The sequence below is a fragment of the Vigna unguiculata genome, chromosome 1 (genome assembly GCF_004118075.2).
Source record: "Vigna unguiculata cultivar IT97K-499-35 chromosome 1, ASM411807v1, whole genome shotgun sequence".
Taxonomy (NCBI): Eukaryota; Viridiplantae; Streptophyta; class Magnoliopsida; order Fabales; family Fabaceae; genus Vigna; species Vigna unguiculata.
In genome coordinates this window covers 35,617,835-35,638,463 of record NC_040279.1, presented here as the reverse complement: position 1 = coordinate 35,638,463, position 20,629 = coordinate 35,617,835, and the positions used below count along the sequence as shown (strand labels likewise).

Below are 20,629 nucleotides of genomic sequence, written 5' to 3'. Positions count from 1 at the left end.
CAAATCACTACACCTAAATATTCAAATTATTTTATTTTTTACAAGTGTAAAAAATTTCATGTATAAAAAATTACAAAGGTTAAAATGAAAAAAATAAAATAATTTAAGTATTTAGGTGGAATGATTTGATGTATATATATTATAAAAAGTTATTGTAACATGTATATATAGGTTGTAATTAAGCTTATTTACTAATTTGGTCTCAAGTGGAAGATGACGAAATTGAATGATTTTAAAAAATTTGGGTACTAAATTGAACCAAAAATTTAAATTGGGATACTAAATTGAAAACAACTATTACACTGCCACGTGTCATGCTTGTAAGCTGCCACGTGGCACGATGATAAACTGACACGTGGCAGTTTTTTAAATTTTTTGAAAAAAAAAATAATTTTTTGAAAAAAAATTAAAAAAAATAAAAATTTCATGGCTTGACACGTGTCCTGTACGGACACGGTGTTAATTCCAACTTAACGGAGATGACCAAATTGAACCTCTTTAGAAAATTGGGGTACCAAATTGAACATTCCTAAAGTTCGGGTACCACATTGAACTTTCCGAAAAAGTTTGGGTACCAAATGTGTATTTATACCTTAATGTATTTATCCATTAAATTTTTATGATTATGAATTTATTATTTTTAAACAAAATATTTATACTTGATTTTGATTTATTGGATAAAAGTCAAGACCAACATGACATGATGGCATTTAAGGTAACTTAATCATATTTGGGATAAGGAGATAAGTTTATCTATGTAAGTGTAAATGAAAAAATGACCACTTTTCTAGTGACACCTTGTAGCAGCAAAATAAACACTATCTAAGCAAAACTATATAAATATCAAACCTAAAAAAGAAGAAGGAAACAATACTTCAAAATGTAAAAATTGATAACTATGATTTAATTTGTTCCTCGCGACATTTTATGCAATAATCATAAATTTATTTAAATCCAAATTAAAAAAAAATAGTATGTACAAAAACATAGCATTTTATGATAAATAAATTCCAAGTTTTTAAGGTTGGACTGAAAAATTATTTTTTAGAAATGAAATAAACTAATGTTTTTTTAGAAACCTCTAATCAAAACTTCTTTATTATTCCTTTCTAACTCATTCTTTTAAGTGAACCTTTTATATGTGATTAAAACTTATTAAAATCTTTTATTTCATTATTACTACTTATAATTATATATATATAGAGAGAGTTATGATATGTTAACAAAGTATTTTTAACAAAGTTTTGACAAACTTTCCTATTTAGGTAAAAAACTATTATTTTATTTTAATTAAAAAATTAAAAATTAATCAACTTTAATTCTACTTTTAAAAACTTTGTTAACTTTGTCAAAATTTTGTATGTCAAAAGATAATTTCCCATATATATATATATATATATATATATATATATATATATATATATATATATATTATAAATTTTAATCAATCATAAACACATGTAAATAATACAACTATACATTTCTCTTTAACATGAATACAATATCAAAGTGAGTTGCAACATCATATTTGTGGTTTGTTTACTTAACTACAAATAAAATAAAAAGGGATGAAAACATTAATAACCAGATATTTTCTTAGGTTTGATTTAAGAGAAACTACAATAAAAATAAGGTTAAAATACTCTGTTGATCCTCGTTTTTGTCGTAAAATCTTAATTTGGTCCTCGTATTTTTATTAGTCTCAATTAGATTCTCATTCTTGTAAATTAATATTAATTAGGTCCTTTCTAGAACTAACACCATTAAGTAGGTGTCACGTGTCAGCTCTTCGTTTTTTGAATTTTTTTTAAATATTTATGTGACGTGTCAGGTTTATAGTGTGCCACGTGTCAATCTAATATGGTGACATGTGTCAAATTATTGTATGAAACTCAATTTGGTCCTAATTTGTGTTAATTTGATTTGATTTCAGTCCCAATTTTTTTTCAAAAATTTTAATTTCATGTGCTCCAAATTTAGAATAAATTTAATTTTTTTATAAATGTAATGATGATACTTTTATTACAAGTGATATTTCTATTACATATTTTTAACAATATTTAATTTATTTAATTTTCTATTTTATATTAAACTTTATTTAAATTTTATTTTAAAATTATAAATATATAGATTAATAAATTTATATTCGAAATATTTGTATAATATTCAATATCAACAATATTTTAGAGTTGGCTTAAAAATAACAATTTTATAAATTCAAATGTAAAATTTTAAAATAATTTATAACAAATTAAAATAAATATATTTAAAATTTCAATATTAAATACAATTAATATTATTAAAATATTTAATAAAAATGTCAATTTTAATAAAAATAATCATAACATTATATAAAAGTAAAATTTGGTCTAAATTTAGAGTGCCTGAAATTGAAAACTTTTAAAAAAATTTTGGACTCAAATCAAATCAAATTAACAAATATGAGGACCAAATTGAGATTCATACAATAATTTGACACGTATCACCATATTAGATTGACACGTGCACATACAGACGTGACACGTGGCATAAATATATTTAAAAAAAATTCAAAAAATAAAAAAAAATTCAAAAAATTCAAAAAAACGAGGAGCTGACACGTGACACCTATTTAACGGTGTTAGTTATCTACTAACTGAAAGGATTTAATTGATACTAATTTACAAAAATAATGACCTAATTGAGACTAATAAAAATATGAGCACCAAATTGAGATTTTTGGACAAAAACAAGGACCAAAAAAGTATTTTAACCTAAAAATAATGAGAGTAGATAATTTATAATTTATATTTTATTTTTTCAATTCAAGTTTTCTTTTATTCAGAAGGCCCAGCCCAAGGAAAAATCTCTTCCTACACCACCTCGCCACAGTGAATTTCACCGCCACAACTGCATAAATATAAGGTGGATTGAATTAGGGTTATGAACAGTTCCGATTTTGATTTCGACCTGCGCTCAATTAGGTACTTTCTCTTCTCTTGCTGTAGTTTTTGATAATGCACAAATTGACTCGGTTTTACATATATAGTTAGTTTCGTACTCTTGAATGGATACAAGAATGATGTTCCATTAGTTTGTTTGACAATATTGAGATTAGCTTGGCTATTCAACTAACAAATTGTTCAGTGGGAACTACTTGGTAGAATTTTAGATAACACATTCTCATGTTCACGATGAAAACTTTAGGTTTCTTAAGGAGTAGTAACATTGCTTTTATATGTCAAAATAACTGAGATAATATGCCTCTTAGTCTCTAATTAAACTAGTTTAGAAGGGAGAGCATTGGAGTAGAATGTGATGTTCTTTGCTTTTAATTTCTCTCTCACCCTCGGTTATGTAAACTTTTTTGTTTATTGTATTTGTTGTTCAGATTCTTATTTCTTACTTTTGTTCCTTTCCCACTCTGTTCTGTGTTGTTCTCCAACAAATAGTTAAAGAATTAACTGGCCTCTATTTTCCGGCCAACTCTCTGCATCTAAGTATGGAGAAATTCTGACATTCGTTCCTCCATAGATGTTTTTTTTTTCTTTGGTTGCCCTGTTGAGCATCGCTATCCTCTTGATTTTTAGTTGAGAGTTCTCTCTTGCCTGTCTCTGTTACTTTGTTGCAATGTTACAATGATCCCTAGATTAAATCAACCATATCACTACTCCTTAGTCAACACCCCATGGAACAGTTTCAATCAAAATTCTTTCTCTGCTATTCCAATTGGCCTCTCATATTGTTTCCCCCCTTACCATATTTGCAATCTCTGTTCAATACTTCTGGCATATGTGCTTCCTTCACAGTTCCCCTGTGAGTTTGCTTTTTCTAGATGCAAAAAATGCCTGGGACAGGGCATAGAGATGTATTGGTCAAAAATCCAGAGTCACCAGAGGGGAACAGTGAGCCTGAGAAACCTACAGATTCTGATGAGCAAGTAGACTTTGATGGGGACAATGATCAAGAGGAGACAATGGAGGAAGAAGAAGTTGAGTACGAAGAGGTAGAGGAGGAGGAAGAAGTAGAAGTGGAAGAAGAAGAGGAGGAGGAGGAGGAAGAGGAAGGGGAGGAGGAAGAAGAGATTAAGCCTTCAGATGTTGAAGATGAGACAGGAGTGGAAGACACTGAAGATGAGAAAAAGAAACATGCTGAGCTTCTTGCACTTCCACCTCATGGGTCCGAGGTTTACATTGGGGGCATTCCTCCAAAAGTTTCTGAAGAAGATTTGAACGGATTTTGTCAATCTGTGGGAGAAGTTTCAGAGGTTAGATACATGAAATTCTTCTATCCTTTTTCTTTTCCTTTTTTCATGTATTTCTTCCTAAACTGATTAAATTTGTACAGGTTAGGATAATGAAGGGCAAAGAATCAGGTGAAGCAAAAGGTTATGCTTTTGTGACCTTCAAGACAAAGGAATTGGCATCTAAGGCTATTAAGGAGCTGAACAACACTGAACTTAAGGTATTTTGGTGCAGTAGTTGTTGCTATTTTTTTCTAATCTGTAGTTATTATCCTGTTCATTGATTAGGTCATCTACTTCTTTACTCCAGTTTCTTTTCCTGTTTTTTCACTTATCTTATAGTTTAAAAAAATGCTATATCCTATCTGTTTAGCTGGCCAGTGGCCACTCTAGCCTGTGGTACTGTGATCTGAATTAAGTGACATATTTTTTCTGAGTTCCCAGGGAAAAAAAATAAAGTGCTCAACATCTCAAGCTAAGCACAGGTTGTTCATTGGTAATGTTCCCAGAAATTGGACTGAAGAAAATATGGAGAAAGTTGTTTCAGAGATTGGCCCTGGAATCATTTCTGTGGAACTATTGAAGGTTTGGTTGACTTTATTTGTATTATGTCATATAGTATGATTTTAATTTGCTAACTCATCTTTAAAGTTTGTTCTTGTCACCAAAACTATAATTGTGATGTATAATGGGTAATTTCTGCCTTGAACTGGTAAACTGTATCATTGTTACAGGACCCACAGATTTCTGGCCGTAACCGGGGATTTGCTTTTATTGAGTATTACAACAATGCTTGTGCAGAATATTCAAGGCAGAAAATGTCAAACTCAAACTTTAAACTTGGCAGTAATGCTCCAACAGTTAGCTGGGCCGATCCAAGGAATTATGAATCATCTGCAAACTCTCAGGTGATTTTATATAATTAAATTTTATGAATAAATTCATTTTGAGGAAACAATTATGTAATACCTTATTTCTAGGATTAAAAGACATATAAATGAAATTTATTGAGAATTTATTTAGTGTTTTTTCATTATAAAAGTTCAGAAGATTTTTGAATAAATTTCATAATAATTTTAATTAATTAGTTTTGTTAGTTTGAAAAGATCTAATTTATAGATCTATTATAAGATCTATTTTATATATCAATTATACATTGGCTCTCGTTGGCCTTGGTTCAATCCAACATGTACGAGTTATAGCAGCTGCAAATAGACATAAAATAAAATTTGATAACCATTGGTAAATTCAAAAGGCAAGCATCAATGCAGACAAATTGAGTCTGCAATAGGACACCTCCAGTTAACACACTGAAAGAATATACCAATAGGCAGTGGGGTAATTCATGCAAAAGAAAAGCAATTAAATGGTGAGATGGCCCTTCTGGCCCGATGCATCATACTTAGTGTGATATTTTTCAAACTGTGTTTTGGTGACACTTTTATTGCTACTACTGTCTAATTGGCATTGAAGCCAAGACAAAAGTGGTTCAACTTATCCAATTTGTTTTTATATGCTCAATGCACAAAAAACTAAAAAAAAGAAGCAGTTCTTAGATATTTTGTATTCTCTATTTTCTGTCTTCTTGGTGCAGTGTTGCTTCATGCATCTGCTCTGTGTTCTGGGCTATATTATATTACTATCTGTTCATTAACAGATGTACTGTTTTTATTAAAAGGGAGATTTACAATAGGAAGAGAGTCAAACCCTAAAAAAATGTAGTTAATTAATCCTAATATAACGTATTATTCATCAATTAATTACTGAGTATTTTGGTTTAAACAAGATATTTAGAGAGAGTAAAATATTTTGGGAAGACTTGAAAGCGAAGACTTTCTCTGTCTTACTATTGAGCTGTCCCTGGGATTAAATTTCCTGTATCTTTGGTTATTGTGTTTCATGTTAATATTGTCGGTGCAACTGTTGTGAGAATGGGATTAATTTTCTTGTTGTTTTTCCTCGAAATGCTTTTTATATTTTAGTTATGCTTTATAGTGTTGTATAATGTCAGTGCTTTTTACAGGTAAAAGCATTGTATGTAAAGAATCTTCCAGGAAACATTACTCAGGATCGTCTTAAGGAGCTGTTTGAACATCATGGAAAAATCACAAAAGTGGTTGTCCCTTCTGCTAAAGCTGGCCAAGAAAAGAGCAGATATGGTTTTGTTCACTTTGCTGAAAGGTCAAGTGCCATGAAGGCATTAAAGAACACAGAGAAATATGAAATTGATGGTAGTTCTTTTATTATTTTGTGATACATTTTTTTCTAAAATTTCCTTTAAAAATAGTGGAATTGACAGTTACGAATGTGTTGTTTTCTTTGGGGATGGACAGGACAAACATTGGAGTGTTCACTAGCAAAGCCACAAGCAGATCAGAAGTCATCTGGGGCAGCAAATCAACAGAAGTCAGCCTTACTTCCCACTTATCCACCTCATCTTGGTTATGGTATGATTGGTGGTGCTATAGGTGCAGGATATGGTGCTGCTGGCTTTGCGCAAGTAAGTTTCTCTTTGGCGGGTTGGGTCTCAACTATTTAGTTTTTCAATACTTTGAAAAAATAATTGATGTTTGGTCGTTTGGCTAGGAATTTATCAATTTTGGTTACAGGAGTGGATTGCACTCTACTAATTGTATAGCTTGAAAAAAATTATCAATTTTGATTATTAATGTTTTCAACATTCCCACATAATTTCACTTTATGTAAATGATCTCCAACGGTTAGATGTCTTTTTAATTTAGTTGATGTACTCGTGATTCACAATATATATCACCAATACATAGCAATACACATACCAACTTGAGTATTGATGACATATATAATGATTGACATTAATCTTACTATTGTGTGATTAATATAATTTGAACTATTGATGCATGGAAAATTGTAACTGCTGTACTCAGTTTAACTGTATCCACCTTTTTTGCTCTACTTTTAGTTCAACAAAATGAAACACGGTCCTCCGCAATTTTAAACAATACTGCCGATACTGGTGCGTGTGTGTCTCAATATGTGTCTAACCAATGTTGATGTTCTTAAATGGCAGCCACTGATGTATGGTCCTGGACCAACCCCTCCTGGCATGACAATGATGCCGATGCTTTTACCAGATGGAAGGATTGGATATGTATTGTGAGTGTCATCATGATTTATATAGTTTTAGATATTCAATCCATCATTCAAGTTTTTCCCGCATTAATTAATTAACAATTTACTATTGGCAACATCTATATCTGAGTTTTTTTGCTTTTATCCATGGTACATATAGGCAACAACCAGGGTTTCAACAGCATGCTCCGATGCTGGAATCCCAACATAGGAAGAGGGGCGGCGGTAGCTCAAGTGGGAAACGCAGTAATGATAATAACCGCAATAGTGGCGGTGGCCGATATCATCCCTATTAAATGAGCTAGGAAATTGAGGTTTGTTCCTACTCTTTAGTGCTTTACCTCCATCAATTCTGAATTAGTTTTGTGTGAACAGATAAATTCTGGAGAAAGGATCCTGCCAAATGAAATTACAATTTGATTCATACTTATCCTTTATATCTGCATGATGGACAGTTTGTGAAACGGGATTTTACTGACATGCTATTCTGTCTCTCTCAGCAATTGCAACCGAGGCGAGGCTTAAATTGTTGTGAATGGAGTTTCAATTTTTGTACCAGTACTATATTTGTAAAGGCATTTACTTCAGGTTTCCGTATAATTTTATTTCTTTTGTCCAATTCCGAAATAGGTAACAGTGATCTGAAAGACATGATAAATGTACTAGATTCCCGAAAGTTTATGAAGTAGGTGTTTCAATGTTTGCCTTGTGGTTTATATATATGATTCTATGATTCTAACCATCGTCTTAGAAGAAATAGAATTTAAAACGAAGTTATCTGTGACTGTAAGAAATATTTTATCTCTAGAAGTATAATTTATCTGCAGTCAATTCAAGGAGTTAATAATTCCTTCAAAATATAAAAGGGGCTAATGATACCACTTTTATATACTCCATTTCAGTTGCGGATACATGGTGAAGCCAAAATTTACAGTACATAGTTAAAGTACTCAAGAAAGTTTGTGATGTATCATTCTAATCTCTTTTAGGATTTACGGATTAGGTAATTCATAATTTTTTATTTTGTAGTGATCTCAGTTTTAATTAACAATATTTTTTGTTTCTTAGATATTTTTTATTTATACACTAATTCATTTTTGGTTTAATCTTTATTCTTTTGTTTCGATAAAATGAAAATGGCTTCAATGTGAGATATGAGTTTGAACAGTGAAATTCAGATTTGTTTTTCCCTTTCAAATAAAATTTAATATTTATCATGAACTTTATCTAGAAGAGGTTTAAAATAAAATAATTAATTGAAGTTAGTCCAAATAAGATTTTGATAACTTTAAATTGAAAAATAATCTAAAATTAAATTTGTTTGATTTTAAAAATAAATGATTAAATTACTGAGACAAATTGTGGAATTCATGCTTATCAGATAAGTACATATATTTATAATTATGCCAATAGTAAATGTATATATTTTCAATCTTAATTTATATACTCTTACTTTCAACTATTATTAGGTCTTTGAAAGAGTGAATTGACAATATATTTTTTTAAGTTATTCAAATATGAATTAATTTTCTTATCTTTACTCTATAAAATTCAAATTCACAAATGAAACTTTTTAGACTTTTTTTTTTCATTTCAACAGATCTGGATTCTATTATAAGATTCAAATTCAGTGAAAATTCTGTAGACATTTTTTTTTTCATTTCAATAAATCTGAATTCTAATAATATGATGGTTTTATTGAAGTTTATTGAGTCGCATGCCAATGGATTTCACTAGTCAAACTATCTTGGAAGGAATGTAGCAAGTGACATTTTGATTTTTGTGTTTTTCATTTGTATCATTGTAAAAAAAAATACTTTTGTTCCTCTAAATTAAAAATTCACTATCTTTAATCACTATTATATGGTTACTAATTAAGTGTTTGCATAAACCATAATTTAAGTAATCATTCTAAATGACACATAAATAATATAAAATGTGGCATCTAAAAATACTCTTAAGATATGAAAAGTAAATAGTGTGTAATAAAAATAGTGATTTCAAATTTTAGACTACTTAAAATCAAAGAAATAATTTAGAGAGACTACAATTAAAGCAAGAACTAAAATTTTATAAAAACAATTTTATAGGAGCAAGATCAAAACTAATTCAATTTATGGGTTCTAAAGTATATTTAATTTTTTTAATTGTAGACAAATTTTTAAATGTCTATAATTTCTTTTTGAATTAAATATTCTTATAACTAGCTCCAATAAAAATTTCCCAGTATGTGAATTTATCCAAATACCTTTTCAAAAGTTGCTTTGAATTTGTTTAATTTATATTTATATAAAAAATATTTATTATGAGATTTTATAAAGGGGTAATGATTTTGAAAATAAAAATTGATGCGAAATATACTTTTAAACTCATGTTATGTGATTATTGATATCTTCGTTTGACTTTAGCAATCTCTCAACTTTTAATTTTTCTATTTTAATTTCTTTTATTTAGTATTTCTTGAATGTTCATAGTTTTGTTGATCAATTTGTAAGTTAGTGCGTGGGAAAATTTTAGAGATTCAGAAACTTTCAGGCTTAGGTTGAATAATTGAGTAAATATAATTAATGTGAATACTCTTTGAACATAAATATTTGTTTTGGACTACCCCTCATCCTAAGTACGACATCCAACATTTATTTTTTTAAAATATTTAAGTACACAAAAAATATTGACTGATATTTTAATTCTTAAAACCAATAAAAAATATTTTAATAAAATTGAAAAATTAACTTACAAAAGTGGTTATTATTTTTTCAAATCTTGAATTTTATTTTTCAACTCAAGTTATATTCACAAGTTCCCTCAGGAAAAGAGAAACAATTTTTGTGAAAAATAAAGATAAAAAAATAACTCTTCAATTTCCAGAAGATATTTTTAAGAGTTGCATGTTTAATAATGAATCTTATCCATTGAGAGTTCACTAATATGATTCCTTTCCCCTAACAAATATAACTAAAATGGAATTAGTAGACAAACTAAACTAAAATTAAAAACAATAGTAAAAAGAAACTGTGAATCATGGCCAAAAACTAAAAAATGTCTTTATTAATATAAACTAATTTTCTGCATAAGTACTGGTGTGTTGGGGGCAAAAATTCATAATAGTCAAGGATCAACAGATACGAAATGAACAAAAGGGGGGCACGTCTTTTTCGTTTCCCTCTTGGAGATGTCCATTCCTTCACATATAATAAACTACTGATGCCCAAAATAATAATTAATAAATCACTAGATTAGCATAAACTACGTCGTTTTCTGCTGTGCTGAGCCAAAAAATCTTGATGTTCCAGGAGAATCTGCAAAGCTGGTAACCAAGGAGGCAAGTCTTTCGTTTCCCTCTCACAGAGGTCCCTTCTTTCACATGCAACTTCAGTTTTACGCATACATTAGCCTCCTACATGCACCCTGCAAACAGGGCATGCTTCTCAATATTCACATCTTCTGCATTGGGAATTCACGTTGAATCAAAATGCTGCACACAGACATAGACGTCATGTAAGGAAATGTTGATCCACCATTGACAAGCAGAAGGAACAAACAGTAAAGAAAAAGAGGGAGAGCTAAAACTCCACACAAGAGAAGAAGTAATCTATAATCAAATAAAATCTTTTAATTTGAAACAGAAAGTTTTAATCTTCATTTGAAAACAAGATATATTTGATCAATCAACAACAGATTGGTCCAATCAGTTTAAGCACCCAAGAAAGAAATCAATCATGAGGTTGCTAGTTGCTACAGAACCCTTCAACAACCGAATTGCCCATCACAGACAACTTCAACACACACTGGCCCTTGCCTAGGCAAGGTTCTTAAAATTTTGAGAAATGCAGATGTATAATCCCAGCATCAAGCTGAATTAAGAAAAATATGGATGCCAGTTGGTGCACTTACTAATAGGTTGTCTAAGCCAGTCAAATTTAATTATACGTAGGCTCTAACTAGCCGAGAAGGTAACGAGGCAATACAAAATTCACAATTTGACGATATTAAGTACCCAACTTTTACAAAAGTTTCACAAAATTTGAAGGTGAATGCAACAAATGGAATATGTTAAATCAGTATTGAAACTATAAAAAATATGAATTATAAAATCTAGTATACAGTGTGCACAGATGTGACTTGACTTGGTTACTTCTGCCATTCCAACATTACACAAGTGCTCTTAAATACATGCAGGCACACAATTATGTTTTGCAGTTTTACCTGTAACTTTGATCCTTTCTCATTGCCATAGCCAATGATCAATAACGTTTGACTGTAATCATACCATATGGCAACATAATACTAAAGCATAAACCTCTCAAATTTGCTTACATCCATTCAATGGAAGATACAGAAAATGTAAAATCTTAGTGGTTAAAATTGAAAATGGAGATGCCATAAGTGGGGATGTAACCATAGGAAACCAGTTAAGATTTGCAAAACTCAACACTGATAAAATGCATGCAGCCAGGATTAATTTTTACGGGGCAAGATAAACAATCAAGATTAAGAACACTAAGGAAAACTTCAAATATACATAAATTAATTAGTAAGCATAAACTAGTTGCTCCATAAATGTCTCATTATATTAGCTACAAAAGCACAGATCCAACAGTTATACACAGCCAAAGCCTTGGTTGATAAAATGAAGTAGAAAAACATTCTATACACAATACTGACTTTGTAAATGCTTACTTGGTTCACTAAAATTCTTCACATGCAAGCAGAAAAGTCCTTTGGTGGTTCAATCCAGATGTTCTCAAAAGGATCTTGTTCTCCCCAGTCATGACACTGTTTACGGGGATAGTATCTATAGTCATCAAGAGAGAATGATATGCAACGCTTCCCATAGAAACGAACTTTAGAGAAGTAGACATTGTTCCTCATTACTCCAATGAGGTCGGTCCTGGAATGAGAAGACAAAAAACTAGCAAAAAGAGTTACTCCATCTAGAGTTCTCATCTCTTCCCATTTCATTAATGTCTGATCTAACTTGAAAATAATGGGGTTCTCACTACAGCATGTATAGATTACTAATATATCTCCTCCGTGCTCTGTCATAAATTTCCCCTTCCACCAGTTTTTGGCGAAAAAATTCTCTGGGCATTTAGGTGGAGGTACTGCTAGAACACTCCAAATACATTCAACCGGGTCAAACACACCAAGCCAACCTGTGAGGCTCAAACAATAAAATAACCCATTACAAAACACAAGCTTATTCCAAATGCTACTGACAAAGGGCAAGCGATTTGGGTGATTAATAGTGGTCCATTCTGTCGCCCCAGGATAACAAGTGCTAATAGCCACAATAGTAGGACTAACATGCTTAACAGTAAACAGAACACAGTCAGGTGATGTCGGAGCACAAGAGAAGGCAACAATCTGGTATGTCATCTCAAATCTTGGCAGTTTTATCAGCTCCCGAGTAAAGGGATTAAAGAAGAACACACGGTGAGTTCGGGGCCGGTATAGCAATAACCAACCATCTTTTGTATAACAAACTCTGGATCCATTCAACTCTGGCAACTCAAGGGTGTAGGTCTTGCGCTGCACAGGATCATAGAATTCATAACAGTCACCAAATTTTGGAAAATACATAAGCCATGGTGATTGGCTTACTACACGGACATCACTAGCAACAGAATGCCATCTCTTGCATACAGAAGAAGCACGGATATTATCAGCAAGGATCAATCGGGACAAGATTAGTTCTAAGAGTTCAGCAGGGAGATCAGCCCAGGATTGGAGCTCCAGGTGTTCACTTTTCACCTCATCAACTGATCTTCTATTGTCCGTGATTGTGTCGCTTAGCCTGAATAATTAGGATTAGCAAAAGCATGCGGAATAAAAGTGAAACAAAATCCAACAAAAAACCTTATGATGCAACAAGAAGGAATAAAGAACCGGGGTTTTGTAAGTAGAAAAAGTTTTCCATCCCAACAAAGATGTAAACCAATCCATATTCTAGAAGTTCAGGGAAATCTCAAACAAAGAACAGAAAAAAATTTTAAACAGAACAGCGGCATAAACATGCAACCAATTTGTATCTTTTTTCAAAACTTGTAATTGTCTTAGGTACAAAAATTTGGGGCTTATGTAACGGCAAGCATACAATATATCATACAGCTATATTAAAGATCTACAGGAGGAGCATTCCACAACCATCAACCCAGAAATGGTTATTCATAGGGCCAGTCATGGTGCACCAATTACAGCTCCAAGAGAAAGAACAAAATATCAATACTAAACTTCAGACACAGGCAATAAGTGTAGATGAAACAAGAAAATTCCATCAAATTGGAAATAAGAAAACATACAAGTAGCAACTGTCACTTAAAAGTCAGCACGATAGCATTCTAGATAACTGAGAATCAGACACAGCTTACAGATAACCTACAGGCTACTATCTCAGCAATTCGAATTAGGTCAACCCATTCTTCACCTCAATCGCCTAAACCAAATACTGATCCGATCCACAAACCCTAACAAACATTCCCTATTACAAACCAAGTAAATTAGGGCGAAACAACTTTATTTTTCTTCTTTGCGAAATTCAAACTCAATAGTTAAAAAGGAACTAAAGAAAAACCGACACATCCTGCAAATCCGTACTGATCCGGCATTGAAACCGTGTGGAAATGCTTCATGTCCCCATAAACTATGCAAATTAATAAAATAATAACAATAATAATAACAATGATAGAGAGATATACAGAGATGCAAAGTTCAATTTGGGACTAAGGATGAACAGAACTTACAATTTCAACTTCCTCTTTCTCTTCCCCGACATTTTCCGAAGACAATTGGCAACCGAAGTTGCGTTCTGGAGAGAGAGAGAGAAAGAGAGGATTTCGCGTTCCAGAGAGAGAGAAAGAAAGGATGAAGTTGCTTGCTACACTTCACAACTGCACAAAAAAGGTTAAGACCACATGAACAACACGTGTGAGTGACTCACACAGTTATACAAATAATACCCTGTGAACACTTCCACAGCCACCGCTACACACACCAATCATCACGTGATTGATATTGACGTGTCAGACATCGGTGGGTACCTCTTCCACGCTTCTGATTACATTGTGAGATTTTGTTCACTCTGGTCAAACTCAAATCTATTCACCCCTTTTCTTTTTACTACCCCACTCTTTCTCTTCTTTCTACAATTTTCTTACACTCAAATTATCACATATAATATTTTATCTATAAATTATATTGCACATTTTACTCAATTGTAAATATTATTATATTTCTGGTTTGAACACATATTTGTTTCCTTGTGATTTAATGACGAAATTAAACAGTTGAAGAAATGTAACTCCAAACTATAGTAAATTGTCAACTATATCTTTCATGTAACGCTATTATACGTTGATGGATTATTTTTAAATTTTTCAATTTTGTTTGACGAGGAAAAAATGTTTTTAACTGGCTACCTAGTGATTTTGTTACTTTTCTAGCTAAATTTATATGGGAAGTCTTGAAAATTATAGTAGTTACGTTATTTTGTAAGGTTTAAGTATTTTTCATGTCTTATCTCAGAAAATATTTTCTGGAGTATTATATTATGTAAAAACAAATTACATAATGCGGCCATAACTATTGTATTATTTTTTTATTAAAAGATTGATAGTTATTTTATGACCATAATCCTGAGAGTACACAGTAAATCTTTAAATGAAGAATGAGGAGATAATAAATGAAAGGAGACGTATTTATAAGGGTATTAGCACATGGCGCGGTAGGTGATGCCAATACTCCACTCTCCAATTGCATCTTTATAACCGTACCCATTAGGGTTTGGTTTGCCTCGACCCAGCCTCTCTCCCGCAATAACATCAATAAGTTAATGTTGAAGTAAGAGCAAAGAAGGGTTCGTAATTTTAGGAGTAGTAAAACGGGTTAGTATGAGTTTTGTTTTGTTAAAATTGGGTCGAGTCAAGTTAATCTATCACAAAAACCATGTTAGATATTTTAGCTTGTTTTCTTATAGGGCGATTGATAGGTTGACCTATTATTTTTCAATTTTTTTTTTCTAATTATAAAATTTGCTTCAATATATTTATAAATAAATATTTAAAGTATATCTAGTCATATAAATATTTTTTAAACTTTTAATTGATTAATTATTATTGTTAATTGGATAAATTAAAATAATTATTATATTTACGTGTTAAAATATTTGATTATAATTAATAATTGAAACTTAATTTCTAAATATTAACGATTTAAATTATAATAATATTGTATATTTACATATTTAAAAAAATTTAATATGGTTTAATTATTTTATAATTTTAAAAAATAAAGTTAAATGAAAATAAAAGCAAAACACGCTAATGGAACAAGTATGAGTTGATCCGCCTTTGACTCTCAATTTAATGGGTTAGAATGACTGAACTAAATAGGTCATGACAAAACAAACTAATGGATTGAAAATTTTAACCAAATGGACTCATTTTGATGGATTAGCCACAACCTATTTTGGAGCTCCTATGTAATATATATATATATATATATATATATATATATATATATATATATATATATATATATAACACAAAAACAAAATAATTAATTATAAAGAAAAATAGAATAAACGTACACAATAAATAAATAAATAAATAAATAATGAAGACTTAAATGAAAATAAAAATGTTAGGATTTTGGTATCAAAAAATTTGTTTAGTATATTAAAAATGTACATGTACATCAAAAAGTTTGAAAATAATCTTGAAAACCTATAGGATTAATTATAAATTATGTGAAGTTTAAGGTTTTTTACGTGCACAAAAATAATACATACTAAGATGTCCATAGTGGAATGTGCACATTTATGGTTGTGCCTTATTTATCAACTTCAAAAGCAATATTTTAGATAATTCTAATTTAATTATACATTATATAAAATAAATAGTTTAATATGATTTTTAGTACTAAAATTTAATGTAAAATTATAATTTATCCTTATCTAAAATTTTTAAAATTTTTTAATAAGTTTTAGTCCTCAAACTTTAAAAATATTAGATATAATTTTTTTAATTCAATTATGTTATATTTGTTTGACGTTTCAAACGTATTTTATGTTAACATTTGACTTGTTTATATTTGTTCAAACATTCTCATTTTAATATCAACTTAAAAATGTGTTAAAAATATATTTAACAGGTAAAAAAAATATTAACGTAACTTAATTAAAATATTATATTCTTTCGTTTTAAAATTTAAAACTAAATTATATCAAAGTTTTTGCATATAATGAATACATAATCATTACGCATGAAGTGCCATACATACATGTCAATTACATTACGGACCTTTTGTATCCTTTTATTTAGATATATACTATTACTATTATATAAAAGGATTTATTCATTTTATGTTAACTCTTAATTGAACAAAATAATTTTTATTTATTAAATAAATAAAATAAATTTTATTATTTTAAAACAATTAAATAACTTATCTTTAAAAAAGATAATTAGTTTTTCAATATATATATATATATATATATATATATATATATATTAGTATTTAACTTTCAATTAATTTGATTGGTTATAAGTTCATAAGTGAGATTAGATAAATATTTATTTGATTGATATACTTTTAAGGATATAATTACTCTACTACGTTATTTTAAAAATATCAACAATGTGGATTAATCTTTGTCTTCACCATACTTATGGTCTCATCACCAAGTAACTCTTATCACCACCATTAATTCCTCAAAATCTAGTTTAATTTTACAGTTGAATATATTTTTAATTTTTAAATTTTTACGTAAAATTAATATTTGTTTTTATATCAAATTTTAATATAATTTAGTATCTAAATTTTAAAAGTGAATTCATATGATTTTTTTTAACCCAAAAGTAATATGTTTTTTACATGTTAAATATGTTCACTTAAACTCGAGTTAAACATTTTAAATAGTATAAATAACTTAAATAAAATAATAATAATAATAATAAATTTTAATTTTATGTTAAAATTAAACAATCAAAAATATATTTAACTCTTATAAGTCGGCAAATTTGAAAACATTAACGTGGTAAGAACCATAGTATCTGCATCCTTTTCAACGTAATTGCAAGAGAAAAGTAGATGTTACTTGAAAAATCATTTCATGATCGATAAGAAAAGAAAAATAGTTTGGGAAAAGTAAAAAATGGTTCATGTCATATATGGAAAAAAATATGCATACTGGATCCAATTTCAGGGATTGAAAACAGTGCCCATTGTGTAAATTGAAGAAAGGGTGTGTAATATATAGGTTTTGTTTAATAAAATAAAAATGGGAGTGTAATAGAAATATTGGGAGTGCAAATAGCATTTTCCTTGTTACTTTCCTACGTATTTTGGGCTCAAGATTGAGAATCACTGCGCAGTCGTGGGTTACAGAGGAAGGCGAGGCCCAAAACTTATCCAACATGTTATTATATCATAGGAGAATAATATTTTCACACTTTAATTTACTTTATACTCATTTAACACTACTTCTCATTAACTTTCATTCTCTAAAAAAAAATAAAATACAAAAGTTAACTTTGTTAATAACATTTGAATCCTATAAAAATTGTCCAATAATGAAAAAACTTTTATCGGTATATCATATTTTCTTTGAACTCTTGTAGCTCTGTCTTCATATGCTTCTTAAGCCTACCTAATGTTTTAACAAACTTTGAAATTACACCTATCTTTGTACTATATGATAATTTATATAATATAAATGATATACTATTTGTTGACTACTTTAATAAAATGTATGGATGGTCTAGAAGATACATTTGGGAGGAACTTGGAGTATTTAAATATTTCCTGCAAACTTTGTCTCTATCTGAGTTGGAAGATATTATTGAAAACAAAGAAAAAAAAATATTATAAATATATAATTATAAAATAAAAGAAAGAGCCAGGTATTAATTAAGGTAGAGAAGAGATGAGTCACAGAATTGAAAGAAGAAGGAAAAGGACAGCACAGCAACGTTTGAGCACTTTGAGGAAAGGTGTCTGTCTCAGTCTTTGGATTGGTGACATGACACTACATCATCTGTAAGCTGTTAAAACCTCAAAACTATCCCACACCGTCAAGTTCCAAGTTCCAACCAAACCTAATCAAAGAAAAAAAAAGAGCCATTTTTTCAAACCTGCTTTACATTTTTAAACCCGTTTCATTCATCTTTGGAATTATATAAGTTTTTAAATCAGTTTAGTTAATCTATTTTACTTTAAAATTTGAATTTACTAATGTATAGAATAGTCACAAATTTATATTAATTTTTTATTAATCTGTTACTAATTTGTTATGGTTCCTTATTTTTTAGTTAAATTGTATTTTACGCATAAACATGATAATTATTAAAAATATAAATTATAAGTCATATCTTTTAATTTTTCTCATATTTTTGTTTTCTTCAGCTTGTAACTGACTTTTAGATGTCATGAAAAATAAAGGAAAATAATTTTCTAACTACTAAATTTTAACATTTTAAAAAAATATAAGATAAGATGTCATCTTCTAAATAATTTTTGAATATTGAAAATAAATAAAAAATAAAAAACTATTTAAAAGATAACATCTAAAATTATAAAAAAAAATTATAAAAATTTAGTAATAAAAAATCATTTTTCAAAAATAAATCGATTGATGTTCACAAAAGAAACATATTTTAATATATTTCCATCACAATTTCAATACACTAATTAATATAAATATTTTTACATCATCAGATCATTGAAAAATCATTTTAATATGCTTTTCCAAAGAATAGGTCATTCAAGGAAGGATAGTGAAATGATAGAACACTAATAAGTCATTTATTGGTCTTCTTCTATTTTAACTTCAAACTAACCAATAATAAGATATAAATCTAATATATAATTAATATATAATGACATTTTTCTGTCAAAAATCTTAATATAATTAATTAATGAGATTTTGTTTAATTTTTTTTGTGTAAACATTTTTAATAAATAAAATTAATTAAAATGATTTAAATTAATATTATATTATATTATAAAAATAAATATACTTTATCAAATTTTGGTACATTTCAGCTTTTAAATTTTAAAAATTAATAAATATAATCATTTTAATTTAATTACATTATTTTTTTTATATATCAAACGTTTTCGATTAACACTAAAATGATAACGTTGTAAATAAATAATATGAAATGTGACTGACACGTTAAAAAACTTTAAAATAAATAAGATACAAAAATTACACTCGTTTACTTTTAAAATTTGATGAACAAAGTTTATAAAAAATTATTTTAAAATATATTAACCTTATTATAAATAAATATGTTTAAAAAAGTTGACCTCATATTGATTTTTGATATATTTAAATAATTTTCTTTCCGATTTCATATTCATTTAAATTTATAAGTATTTTCTAAGACATCTTTACCCCTGTTACCTTTTTCAACCAACGACACTCTTTAATATGATTAAATTATTACAAGGAGAGCTTCAAGTACTTTAGTGATGCACGTCAATATAATGGATAATTGTATATAACCATATCTTCTTTGCAATATTATATTAAAAATTTGGTGGAATTAACATAATAATATAAGACTTGGTTCACCTCATTATTCACCAAATCCATAAGTTAATGCTCCTTTGGTTCAGCGTTTGAGACTAAGAGCAGAGACAGAATTGATTTCACAAAACAAAAAAAATCTTTTTTCTTGTTATAATAAATTACAACATATATCATTCATAATTGGGCCCTCAAAAGGACCAAGTTACGCTTCCTTTTAATTATTTTTGCGTACAAAATTTAATATTAAAGTATGATTGTTTGGTTGGTTTACCATTATTGCTAACATAAATTGGATAGAACTGATTTTGAAAAAAAAAATCAAACCAATTTATATCTAAATGTTTATTTTCATTAAACTGCAACGACTAAGTTTTCAATAACGAAACAGAAGAGTTTTAAGAAAAATAAGTTTAAAAATCGTCTACGCTTTATACGTTAAAAAATAACTAGATGTTAATGTAGTTAATGTGTTAAACTTATTTAATAAAGTAATTTATTACAAGAACTTTTTAAAATATAATTCCTTGTAAAACAGTCATTCAAGGTTGTTTAACCATTTAAAATTTTAATTTTCAATCTGATTTTTCTCCATAAATATATGTAATGTTGGACAATTATCCTCTTTATTATATTTCATTTAATAATCTTATACAATAAAGCCATTTTTCGCAATTTTTATCTAATAAAAATTACTAATTTTACACATCATATTGTCTCAACGTCATCCCATAATAACTCAATTGAGTCAATTACATTCCATCAAA

General features: G+C 28.8%; 2 protein-coding genes across 5 annotated transcripts; one reads left to right on the top strand and one right to left on the bottom strand.

Moving 5' to 3' along the window:
- The first annotated feature begins 2,851 nt into the window (after positions 1-2,851).
- LOC114193697 (heterogeneous nuclear ribonucleoprotein Q) lies at positions 2,852-8,046 on the top strand. 4 transcript variants are annotated; one of them, XM_028083592.1, is made up of 10 exons: positions 2,852-2,963; positions 3,815-4,246; positions 4,327-4,443; positions 4,667-4,807; positions 4,957-5,130; positions 6,246-6,453; positions 6,556-6,722; positions 7,269-7,354; positions 7,491-7,644; positions 7,831-8,046. In XM_028083592.1, the coding sequence occupies exons 2-9, from the start codon at positions 3,815-3,817 to the stop codon at positions 7,624-7,626; spliced, it is 1,461 nt and encodes a 486-aa protein (XP_027939393.1). In that variant the 5' UTR covers positions 2,852-2,963; the 3' UTR covers positions 7,627-7,644; positions 7,831-8,046. The 4 variants fall into 4 exon arrangements, with proteins under 4 accessions (XP_027939393.1, XP_027939401.1, XP_027939410.1 ...); XM_028083600.1 differs by having other exon boundaries at positions 2,901-2,963; positions 3,432-4,246; XM_028083609.1 differs by having other exon boundaries at positions 2,949-2,963; positions 3,789-4,246.
- A 2,305-nt stretch (positions 8,047-10,351) lies between these two features.
- On the bottom strand, positions 10,352-14,235 carry LOC114185491 (F-box/kelch-repeat protein At1g57790-like). The gene is made up of 3 exons (XM_028073238.1): positions 14,074-14,235; positions 12,011-13,127; positions 10,352-10,805 (listed from the first exon to the last, which is right to left on the bottom strand). The coding sequence occupies exons 1-2, from the start codon at positions 14,103-14,105 to the stop codon at positions 12,029-12,031; spliced, it is 1,131 nt and encodes a 376-aa protein (XP_027929039.1). The 5' UTR covers positions 14,106-14,235; the 3' UTR covers positions 10,352-10,805; positions 12,011-12,028.
- Positions 14,236-20,629: the final 6,394 nt, after the last annotated feature.